At 39.2% G+C, this 12,697-nt stretch overlaps 1 protein-coding gene across 1 annotated transcript in view; it reads left to right on the top strand.

Moving 5' to 3' along the window:
* Positions 1–12,697, top strand: part of SND1 (staphylococcal nuclease and tudor domain containing 1) — a 442,357-nt gene that overhangs the window by 39,473 nt on the left and 390,187 nt on the right. Inside the window, exons 8-9 of the mRNA XM_084897634.1 lie at positions 701–807; positions 4,498–4,588. Coding sequence (XP_084753760.1) covers positions 701–807; positions 4,498–4,588 — 198 coding nt within the window. The remainder of the gene's footprint in view (positions 1–700; positions 808–4,497; positions 4,589–12,697) is intronic.

The raw sequence follows: 12,697 nt of genomic DNA, 5'->3' as shown, positions 1-12,697 counted from the left end.
ATTCTTCCTTCATGGCAGTTATGAGAGCTGGGAGGCTTGCTTTGGAATATGCCAAGGTCATGTCTGTTTCTTCTGGAGTGCTAGCTGTCTCCCCGTGCCCTGCCAGATGGCTCTGTGTCATAGCAGAATGTGAGCTGTAATTCACTGGGCAAAATGTAGCTCAAGTTATTCCCTTACTCAGCTCGTTCTTCAGCTTTCCCCTCATGAAAAGGGGAGTAAGTGCTGATCTTAGCGAAGGAAATAATAAGGTGTAATCTCCACTAAAGATTAACATCCTCTTCTGCCCACAAGAAGAGCTATTGAAATGTCAATTCCATTCAATGCCACTAACATTTATCCGATTCCTATTAAGTGAGAGTTACTATGCTGGTGTTGTGAGGATATGAAGCCAAGTTTGTGGAGAGGAGTCACAAGATAGTTTGCCAGTTTTAGGGCAGGCTTCTTTCTTTCTTTCTTTCTTTCTTTCTTTCTTTCTTTCTTTCTTTCTTTCTTTCTTCCTTTCTTTCTTTCTTTTTTTTTTTTTAGAGCTGGTTTCTTAATGAGGAAATTGGCTCTATGGTTGTATTTTTGTTATTGTTGTTATTTAAATGAACTGCAAATTAGATTGTGAGTTTGTTAATTGTGTCAGAGGACTAGAGAAATTATTCACTTGCCATCGAATTTAATCTGTGTCTGCTTTCTCTTGTGCCTTGTTTTTCAGAATGGCAACATCACAGAGCTCCTCCTGAAGGAAGGTTTTGCCCGCTGTGTGGATTGGTCGATTGCAGTGTACACTAAGGGTGCGGAAAAGCTGAGGGCAGCTGAGAGGTAAGGTCTGTCAGGGAAACCTTCCAGCCAAGGATCTTGTTAAGGATCTTTGGGGAAAGAAATCTAGTGATCTCTCACTCATCTGCACCAGTGTCCATTTTATTTCAGTAAAGGATTAGAGAAATTACACTATTGCTGGACATTGGGCGTCATTTAATGCCGGTGATCTTGATCCTCAGCATCTAGAAGGGTTCAGCAATCTGGAGAAGGGGTTGTACATAGATTGACTAAGAGTCCAGCGACAAAACATAATTTTGAAAGGCATATGGGAGTGCAGAGGAGCTTGGCTGAAGAAATCAAGTTCTCCTTGTCTCAGGACCCCTTGCTTTTTATTAGCACAATTTGTCCTAAGGCAGGGTGGAGATGTACACATCAAAGGGTAGGGTTTCAATACAGAAGCATTGTTAGATTGGGGAATTGCCTTCATCTGTTCAGGTGTTTGGCTAATGGAAGGCAATAACATGTAGATTAAGATGTCTTGAGCTGTATGACAGCAAACAATCAATTTAATGCATCCTTTTTAGGTTTGGGGAAATGTCTTTAGCATTCCCAACAGGTGACAACATATGTGACTCAGCTCTTATTGAGTCCCCAAGTTCCATCAATCTTTTGATGAAACTCTTGCAATTATGACATGCTGAAATTGGCTTCCAGCATTACATCAGAGGCTAGGATCTCATAGAGGTCGTTTAAGTCTTTAGATTCGGTGGAATTCAATGCTGTATAGTAAGGACCTAGATTTTTACTCAAGACATTATTCTTCACCTGATGTGCTTTTTTAATGTTTTCAGGTCACTTTTTTTCTTTTACAAGCCTCTCCAATTCTGGGTTTTAGGTATTTGGGATGGAATAAACTTGATACTCATGTGGTGGCAATGAAATTGCTTACCAGTTACTCCCAAACAAGCAGGTTAAAGCCAGGAGTGTGATGGAAAGATTGAGCTTATGAGCCTAACACAGGACCATTCAGTGCTGTTGTGAGGCCCAGTGCCCTAATTTATTTAAAAGTGTGTTTTATTTATAACTGCTAATGCAACTATGAGGTGCTGTTGTCATTTTAAAGATGCGATACTTTTGGCTAGGTGCAGATGTAAAAATAACTTATTTCAGAAAAAAGGATAGTGGATATTCCAAAGATTGGGGGTGCAGGTGAAGCTCATTCACTTGTGGGTGGATGGAAGGAAATGAAGCAGGGAGCAAGAGAAGATGGATAGAGGCGATAGTCTAGGAAGTCCCAGACACCACCACCCAGGATACATTTAGCAAAGACTACTGACCACTGACTATATTCCACTCTCCAGGCTTGTATGGCTCATTTCACAATTATAAAATTATACTGGACTCGGTAACTTCACTTAAAAAAAAAAAAATATATATATATATATATATATATATATATATATATATATATATATATATATATTATTGATTTTTTACAGAGAGGAAGAGAGAGGGATAGTTAGAAACATCGATGAGAGAGAAACATCAATCAGCTGTCTCCTGCACACCCTCTACTGGGGATGTGCCCTCAACCAAGGTACATGCCCTTGACTGGAATTGAACCCGGGACCCTTCAGTCCGCAGGCCGACACTCTATCCACTGAGCCAAACCGGTTTCAGCAATAACTTCACATTTTTCCCTTTAAGACACACAGCTAAGAGATCTGCAAAAAGTAGAATTGAATGCCTATAATTTCCTTCCCTTCTCTTAGGTCTTTTACATCCTTCTACACCTGTAAAAGCAAGAATACTTGTGACCTTTTATAAAAATAGATTTTAATCTGGGGCGTTTGATATGGTATGTCTGACAAAAGTAGATTAAGAAAAACAATTATTAGATACAAGTTGTATTAGTCTTTAATGTTACACAATTATATTCAATTTAAAGATGCGATACTTTTTATGAAGGACAGCATTCCAACTATCTCTGATTAATCTGTAATGTTCATTTTTTTTTTTTTGGTTCAGAAAATCCTGTCAGTATGTTTATTCTAAATTATTATTTTGGTTGATAATTGTTATTGCATTCTTTAAATTTCTGCCTCTCTTTGAAGAAAGTGAGTATAATGACAGTAGTATCTACATGTTTTATAACATCTCCAGGAGATTTTATGGATTTTCCAGAGAATGCTTATCATTATAAAAGAGGTTTAGATTAAGGAACAAAAATCATATTTTGATGACGTGATTACTTGCCTGCATGCTATATTTGATGTGGTTGTGTTTTGGTAAATCTCTATCAAAGTACTTCATGTATTTTAAAACTACTACAATGGCCGAAACCGGTTTGGCTCAGCGGTAGAGCGTCAGTCTGCGGACTGAAAGGTCCCGGGTTCAATTCCGGTCAAGGGCATGTACATTGGTTGCGGGCACATCCCCAGTAGGGGATGTGCAAAAGGCAGCTGGTCAATGTTTCTCGCTCATTGATGTTTCTAGCTCTCTCTCTCTCTCCCTTCCTCTCTGTAAAAAATCAATAAAATATATTTAAAAAAAAATAAAAAAAAATAAAACTACTACAATGTGGCTTTGTCTTTTTCTCATTTTAGCATTTCTTTAAAAACAGTTGCAATACTGTTTTTGGAATTTAGTTCCTTTCCCCTGAACATGTGAAACAGCTGCTCATTGATTTATTTTTTTAAAGCTTTGCACATACTCCATTTACCTTTCTCAGTCTGACTCAAAGAATATCTGCTTTAGTACTTGAAAATTTTTTCTGCCAACATGACTTTTTTACTTTTGTTGTTGTTAATCCTCACCTGAGGATAATTTCTAGAGGGAAGGATGGAAGGGGAGAGAAAGAGAGAGAGAGAAAGGGAGAAACATCGATGTGAGAGACACATTGATTGGTTACCTCCTAATGTGTCCCAACTTAGGCTGGAGATTGAATTTGCAGCCCAGGCATGTGATCTTGACCAGGAATTGAACCCATGACTTTTCAGTTTGTGGGCCGGCCCTCTAACCACTGAGCACACTGGCCAGGGTGACTTTTTATTGATATTTATTTATTTTTATTACAGTTTTTGTTAGTGAACTTCTATTGTAGTTTTGTCCATTTTTCCTATCTTTATATGCTCTACAGTGACAATTTTGTTCTTGTTTTTCACGTAAGTTTTGGGTAGCTGATAACCTTTTCATGATTCAAATGGAAATTGAGCAGGCCTATTTATTTAACAAAATATGGGATGGGGCAAAAGTAGGTTTACAGTTGTGAGTACACGAAACAGTTTATTCTTGCATTATTTATTATTGTATTTTCCGTATGAAAAACTGTAAACCTACTTTTGCCCCACCCTGTATATTTGTTTGTTTAATATATGTATTCTGCCCCTTTAGAAGAACATTTTCTCTGTTTGTCATTCCAGTGCCTCGCACATAGCAGTCACTCAGGAGATGCTGGATAAGCCAAAGAGCTAATTATCAAGGTGGACTTGAACTGTCCATGTTCAAAAAATTGCATATTTAGAGCCAATCTACCATTGATGGGTTTATGGTTTCTATATGCATCTTGGATAGCTGCTTATACACTTTTTCTTGTGGCTGTTGTCACACTTTAATCTAATTTGACTGCTTGCCTTTCTTCTGGGTGCCTTGTTGGTGGAAGGATCATGTACTCTTTGCTCCCATGGCGATGATGGATTCCCTTTGCTGACCTAATCTGTCTGAATGATTTGCATCCTTGCTTTTTGTCAGGTTTGCTAAGGAACGCAGGCTGCGAATATGGAGAGACTATGTGCCTCCCACCGCTAACTTGGACCAAAAGGACAAGCAGTTTGTTGCCAAGGTGAGTCATTCTGAGCATCTTGAGATGCATAATGATTGTTGTTATGTCGGCTATTGATAATACAGACATTTGAACAATCAATAAAAAACGGAAGCATTCTTATTTCAGGGCAAGCCATTGGTGTGTAGAGGTGTTTGCATGATTGCACATGTGTGTTTATTGAAGGGGTCTTAAGACACCATAAGAACTTTAAAATTTGTTTTTGCAAATTTGCATAACTTCATATGTTAAAGTTGTGGACATTGCCACTTTGAAATATCACTTATATTTTAGGGGTTCTTTTTGTCTGCTTAGAAAATGGCATTCTTAGATTTCCTATGCACAAATGTACATGACCTCAAGTTTTTCTTTTGTTTTAGAACTCTCATGGTTTTGGATTTTTTTCTAATGTAATAGTTTTTTGTTTTTTTTTCTCCCCCGAGAGCTGTTCACTGCTGTGACCTGGAATGGATTTCTTCGATGGAAACTAGAACTACCTCGTTTCCATAAAAGAAATGGAATATTTGGTTCCAGTAGTGGTACTGTAAAAGTGTTTTTTCTTGCCCTGGCTGGTGTGTCTCAGTGGTTAGAGTGTTGACCTGCGCACCAAACAAAGGATTGAGGGTTTGATTGCCGTCAAGTACCCGGGTTGCTGGTTAGATCCTCAGCCTCAGTTGGGTGCATTTGGGAGGCAGCCAGGTGATGTCTCATTACCTCCCTCCCTGTCTCCCTGTCTCCCTGTCTCCCTGTCTCTAAAAATCACAAAGTGTTTTTTTTTTTTAATTACAGGCTTTGGTATCTTGAGGGGGGTGGTGTGGGGAGGGGTCCAGGGTAGACGTGTTATCACTTTCCCCAAGTGCTGCAATGTTTTCCAACCTATTTTTACTTTTGGCAGGAAATGCTGGGCACTTTGTCTTTATGGCCTAAAAGTGGTTAAATATTTCATATCCTCTAACTGAGAGGTGGCTGTCCCAAATATCGCCTAACAGTTTAATACTGAAAGCCACTAGGTGGCACTGTCAGCCTGAAAAATCCTGGAACGATTTATCTTAGAACAGTAAAATTTTTAACAAAGTCTCTGAGGAGTTGGCTGAATTTCTTCACTTTCTTTTTTATGATGCTCACAGGAATAGGTCACACAGTGCTCTAGTATATGGTTTCCAAGCCGCGGTCAAGTTAACCATAACCACACTTTTTATTGGACATCCGTGGGAGTCATTCCTTGGATGCTCCCTACGCCTTTTCCCATTCTGACCCGGGCTAGGACGGATCTTGGCTTTCTTGCCGTGTGAGGGCTGTGCTGGCTTGGAAACCTAGACATGGGTGGCTGCTCCACCTGATTGGAACTTACTTGGTCATGCTTATGTTTCCTGTGATTATTCTATTTGCAGACTATAGCTACACAATGAAAGGATGATCATTCATTGAACAAGGGAGGCAGGCATTCCATTTTCACCATCATCACTTTGAGGGCTTGTGATATAAGTAATGCAGATGAAGGTCCCATTACCATGTACCGTCTCTACCAGCGCCCTTCTCAGTTGTAGAGAAACCTAGAAGATGTTGAGGTTTTGGGACCTTGATAATTGGGGAACTAAGGCATTGCTGAAGAAATTCAAAATATTAGGTGCCTGAGTCAGTAACTTTGTATTTTATCTTCAACCTGACTTTATTGGTAACTAGAAAAGGGAGAGCTGGCTTTGGAAACATTTCCTTCAGTTTTAAATTTCAGGACCCCAGGATCCGTTTTGTGTTTTTAGTCTTTTTCTGTTTAGTTTTCAAACATGGTGAGGCTTTTTTCATTACAATCAAGTTTTATTCATTACAGTGCCAGGAGACAGGAGATTGCTTCTAATAACTATTTAATTGAGGGTTATGATGAATAATCATTTTCCTGGAAGATCTTAAATTTAGGTCATTTGGGTATAGGCCTGCTTAGAGAATAGAGAGAAAAATGTGTTTAGGTAGATAAATGGCTTTAAAACTTTTTGTTTTTTAAAAAAATTTCAGCATTGTTTCTGTTTTTAAAATAAGAAAAAAAAGCATAAAAAAGAGACGGAAAGACTAGAAGAAACTACTATGACAGTTTTTTTCTTTTGAACAAAGTTGACTGTCTACCACAGGGGTTGGCAAACCATAGCCTGTGGGCCGAGTTTGTCCCACCACTTGTTTTTGTATAGTTTTCAAGCTAAGAATGGGTTTTACATAGGAAAAGAAAATGATTTGTAGCACATGAAAGTTAGATGCAATAAAAATTCGGGTCATGAATAAATTGGAATGTAGCCACATCTGTCTGTTTACATAATGTCTGTAGCTGTTTTCATGATATAGTGGCAGAGGTGATCAGTTGTGAAACCTTATGGCTTACAAAGCAGAAAATATTTGCTTTCTGACCCTTTACAGAGAAGTTTGTTGACCCTTCATCTATACTTGACCTACTCACAGTGCCTTGATATTAGGAACTTGAGCCAGAATGTAAATCAAGGCATTGCTTCTTTTCATCAAGAAAAGCCTGCTACAGAAAAAATGTCAGCAGTGTTCTCAGCGATGTAGTTAATTTAGTATGTTCTGGTACAAGCTCCTTATATCACTGCAGACTGGTAGCTACTTTTGAGTAGTACTGATCTGTAATCTTTTGTATGTAATTTTTATATTTGTAAGCTTTCATTTTAATAAGACTTTAAAGAACTCTGGCTTATTAAGAAATGAACTAGTCCAAGTTTTTTCTTCCTTGAGGCAGCCATTTTAACTCTTGCATTCCCTACCTCTGAATAGAATGTTTATATTGCTCTTTTCCAGTTTTTCAGTGTTAGCTATATCTTCTTTCCTTCACACCATGAAAGATGAGGATTTAGTTTTTTTACTCATGCACACATATTCATGTGGGTGTGCGTGTAGTTTTACTTAATCCTTCCATTAGGACTTGATCATAATTCTGGCTCAATTAATATTCAAAGTTTGGTGGGGAAATACTAATCACCATGAGCCATATATTATAGCATATTATGACTATTTTTCATTTCCTGCACTATTTTTTGTTTTACCTAGAGTTAGTATCTGTATTTTGTATATATGGATTAATTTAACTCTCAAGAGTCTACTTGTCTAAACCTTCTCTGAAGGCATTGATTTAGTCTGTTAATTTTATCTTTTTCAACAGTATTTTCCAGGAGCCTTATGATCTGTACCAATCTGGACTAGTTCTTTTTCCCTGACACAGCTGTCATAATTGGATTTCTTCACCATTATCCTGGGGTGTGGTTTCTGTTGTTATTCTGTGTATTTTTTTTTGCCTTATTACCTGGGTTGAAACTATGTTTTGCTGAATATCATGGTTTATGCTGCCTTTTATTTTTAATTTTAATCCTCACCAAAAAATATGTTTATTTGTTTTATTGATTTTAGAGAAAGAAGGGGAGGGAGGGAGAGAGAGAGAGAATGAGAGAGAAACATCCATGTGAGAGAGGAACATGAAACAGTTGCCTCCCATACGTGCCTTGACTAGGGATTGAACCTACAACCTAGGTATGTGTCCTGGTCAGGAATTGAACCTTCAATCTTTTGGTGTATGGGACAGCCCTCCAACCAACTAAACCGCGTGGCTTCTTTACCATTTAATATCTTATTTTGGTGGCACAGATTCCCCACCTTTTTGGGAAAAAAGTGCTTGCTAGGTAAATATTTTGTTACATTTCATGTCTTTTATAATTACAATTTGATAGTTCATCTGGGTATAGAATTCTGTTAGAAGTTATTTTCCTTTGGATTTATGAAGACATTGCTTCACTGTTATTTAGCTATTAGAGAATTTTTGTTTTCTTGTTTTTTAGAGGTTTAAAAATCATTCTGATTTCCTGTCTTTCTTAGCAAATCCTTTCCCCCCCTGAAATTTTAGTAATGTATTTTGTTTATGTGTGAACAGAGAGCTTTTTTTTTGTTCTCTGAATGTTTTTCTTATTACTATTTTAAAAATAATATCTACTTGTTTCAGAAATGAATATTAGCTTTCTGAGAAAGTTATAATCTTTTGAAAAATTTCTTCTTGTATGTTCTCCAAGTTGTTTTTAATTCTCTTTGGTTATTTTGGTCCCTTATTTTTCCATATTGGAGACTTTCTTCCTTTTTTTTTGTTTTGTTTTTTTTTAGAGGCTTAAATAAGAGGACTTGTCTTATTTAAAAATTAGGTATTGAACACTGGATCCAAAGCAGTGGATTTATGTATGGGTAAACATTTTGAAATCCAGGTGATTCTCCCCTCCCATGCCATCCCACCCTACCCCCCAATATGTTTTTATTGATTTCAGAGAGAGGAAGGGAAAGGGAGAGAGAGATAGAAACATCGATGAGAGAGAAACATTAATTGGTTGCTTGCTGCACACATCCTGGGGATTAAGCCCACGACCCGGACATGTGCCTTGACCAGGAATCGAACCTGTGTCCTCTAAGTGCATGGGATAATGCTCAACCAACTGAGCAACACTGGCCAGGCCCAGATGCTTCTTAAATAAGCTTTAAACCAATCCTAGTCTTGATGATTAGGGGAAGTCTGCAGTATAAATCAGATTGCTATTGTGTTTGTCACCACTGTTTCCATCCATACATCTGCATTCCAGCTTCCAGAGTTTTGTTGCTGTATTCTTTTCTCCCATTAATTTTTGTCCTTTTAAACTATGGCAATAAAATAAAATAAAACTCCTTCATTTTTTAAAGAGGTATTTAAGGAAGGAATCAAAGTAAATGTTTGAGCTTGCTTCAGTTTGTAATTCTCTGTTCCATTGTGAGACCGTATAATAAATTATTTAACCAGTCTCCAGTAGGTTGATATTCATATAGTTGATCATTTTTCCATTATTTAGAAAATGGACCAAATCTCTGTGTAAAAGACAGTTATTTCCTTAGTAATATTTCAGAGTATATATTTGCCAAATAGCTCTTAAGAAATGTTAACAAGTGTATACCCACCCCTGTATGTTCATTTCCTAATACGTTGTAGAACAGAGGTTGAACAACCACTTAGGGGGTCATATAATATTTTAGGTGTTATGGGCCATATAGTCTCCGTTATAGCTACTTAATGCTGCCACCATAGCAAGAAAACAGCTATAGACATGTCACGTGTGACTGACTGTATGTGGCTGTGTTCTAATAAAACTTTATTTATAATAGTAGGCAGTGGGCTGGGTGGCCCTTGGACCATAGTTTGCCCATCTCTTATAGAACATGGGATAGCAGCAGTAAATGTAAAAGGGAAAGAATGATCTGCATTTCTTTTCATAACCTAGAGCCCAACTGCAGTTTTGTAGTCATTTTACCTGATTTAAAATGTCTGTTAATGTCAAGAAAACCTAAAAAGGTCCTGAGATGCCAGGGGCCTGCAAGACCATAGTCTGACAGTTTTCCTTTTTGCGGAATTATTCTGCTTTGAGGTGACTATAAGGCCTGAATGATTAGAGGTTCTCTCTTTAGCAGTCAGTCACCTCATCTAGGAATTAATTGCTTAGAGAACAGCGAAATAGCCTGAAAAGCCCACGAAAGGTGACCTATGAACTCGTTAACTGAATGCCTCTGGGACACGATAGGTGATTTCTGGAACTGAAGCAACACTGTAAGGTCAGACTGTTGACCAAGAGTCTCACTTCTGAGAAATTTGAAACTCAACCAAGTATTCTCTGGGTATCTGACCTACTGAAAGACTGGTTTCCATTCTCTGCTCAAGCAGCTTCCCTCCTTAAGGAAGGGACTGCAAGGGAGGGCTCTCCTTGTCTCTCCAGGTTAGCAGAGAAGCATGTTCACTTCACAGTGATTAGCTGAGCCTGCTTGAGACTTTTGTGCCTGTCGTGGCTTGCCAATTTCCTGCCTGCCTTCCCTGTGGCGTTTTAGCTGATCTGTGCTGTTTGTAGCCATATGGTCCCCTGAGCACGTGGCTTGGCTTCCCTGTCCCTTCTGCTGGATGCTTAGGCCTTGCAGATTTCACAGACCCGAATAACGCAAGGGGGAGGGGTGGAGGGGCAGTGGTGAGGAGTGGCAGCGTGTCCTCAGGAGGTGAGTCTTCTCACTCCCCTGCCTGGGGAGGGGCCCCCAGCTTGGTTCTCTGTACCAACTGATTACTTAAACATACAGAGCCCTGGACGCGGTGCTTTGAGGGCAGTGGTTTCTGCTTTCAAAGAGCTTATTACCCTTTGGGGCTCTGACTGGGAGATCGCCCTAAGTAGCGAACTGTGTGGTATTGGTGACCATGTCCCATTTCGGAGGTGAAGTTATAAGCTATCCCTGGATGCGGTGGATTCTAGTACTTACTTGTTTTGGTCCTGGTTATTTTTTGCTGCGTGTCCAGTCAGAGCTTTGAAAGGAATTCAGTATTCTGTCTCTCTAAGATGGTTCTTAAGCAGGGATACTTGTTAATATTTTTGGGATTATCTAGGCTTTTCCATATTATATTCCCATTTGGCAATATGGAGAGAACAAAAAAATACTAGCTACTTCCTTGACTTTTTTGTTATAGAGCTTTTCGATGAAGTTGTGTTGATGACCTGGTTGGGAAGATGGTCTCTGTTATGCCAAAAGATATCGAGACTTGGTTTATACCACAAAAGCAAAATGAAAAGCAACTCTCAGTTGAGATGTGCTTTTATGTGTCAAACTGCGGAATAACTACAACCATGAAGTTAGAATCAATGCTAAAATGATGATGCTAAGTAGTATACTTGAGTATTTTAATAAAGTGAGAGTGTCTTCTTAAAAAAATAAAGACTTGATTTATAGCTTAACTTAGCAAACTGATTGCCAATAAGAAAGAAAATGGTTGAATTAGAAAAGATTTGTAAAAAAAGTATTTACCTGGCTTTTTAATTTGGGATTTTATTTCTTTGGAATAGTTTTAGATTTACAGAAAAAATGCACAGATAGTACAGAGTTCTGCATTACCCTACTCCCCTCCAGTTCCCTCTACTATTATCTGCCATGAGTATGGCACATCAATTATAAGTGGTACACCAATATTACGTTATTTTCAACTGAAGTCCATGCCTGAGTCAGATTTCCTTGGATTTACTCTAATGTCTGTTTTGTGTTCGAGCATCTCATCCATGATGGCACACTGAATTTAGTTGTCATGTCTCATCAGGCTCCTCTTGGGCATGGCAGCTTCTCAGACTTCCTTTGCGTTTGATGACCTTGGCAGTGAGGAGTCCTGGTCGGGTGTTTTGTAGGATGCCCTTCTGTGGGAATTTGTCTGATGTCTGGTTTCCTTTGAAGTACTTGTTACAGTGTCCAGTCTGTTTAATCATGCTTAGGTGCCTAGAGGTATTTGCATCAGGGAGTTGTGTGCTTAGTATTTATTTTGTCAAGGACAGAGGGTAGCAGCTGTACCCTTCTGGGGGATGGAGAAGGGACTATGTAGGACTCCAGGCCATTGCTATAATAGTTGTGGGATATTCCTTATTTCACCCACATTTGGTGTTGCTTCAGTAGCATTAACAGGATTAGCTCTGGGGAGAATAGACATAGCATCCATGCCTTGGGACCAGGAGATGCAGCTGGATGTTGTGATTTCAGAGAGTAGAAAGGGTATTCCCTGCTGGTGCCATAGAAAGCCCTTTTTGGGCTGCTGGTCCTTTAATTCCTATCCGGTCCTGATAATTCAGTTAGCTTTGGGAATACCAGTCGTTGTGTGTGGGGAGTTATTCTGAGTGCCCCTGTAGCTCAGGAGGCTATTGTAGGCTCTTTTTGTTCATTTTATATGCACTGCAGGGTTTTTAAGAAGCTGAACAGCTCTTCACCACCCAGTGATCACTGTGGAAGGGCTCTGCAGATGGGAGAGTGGCAGGAGGCCAGACATGGGGATGGATGTCCCTTCCTTGCCCCTGACAGCACCCCGACTTACTTCTCTTGACCTGTGGCAGCTCTTAGCCTGCAGTCGTCATTATTAAACCACTCCTTTCCCCATTTATGATTGGGCTTCAAGAAACGATGGGGGATTCAGATTTGCATGTGCTTTTAGTCCGGCTAGTGACTTTTTCAGTGCAGATGTCTGCTCCGTGCCTTACGTTATCTCCTGGAGTGTGTGGTATGGAGGTGGGTGTGTGGGTAGACGAAGCAGGAATCTGCAGCATGTGGAGAAAGTGAGTGGTG

The sequence above is a fragment of the Pipistrellus hanaki genome (assembly GCF_964339955.1).
Source record: "Pipistrellus hanaki genome assembly, chromosome: 10".
Taxonomy (NCBI): Eukaryota; Metazoa; Chordata; class Mammalia; order Chiroptera; family Vespertilionidae; genus Pipistrellus; species Pipistrellus hanaki.
Note: the sequence above shows the minus strand (reverse complement) of the source record. Positions and strands in the feature narration are given on the sequence as shown.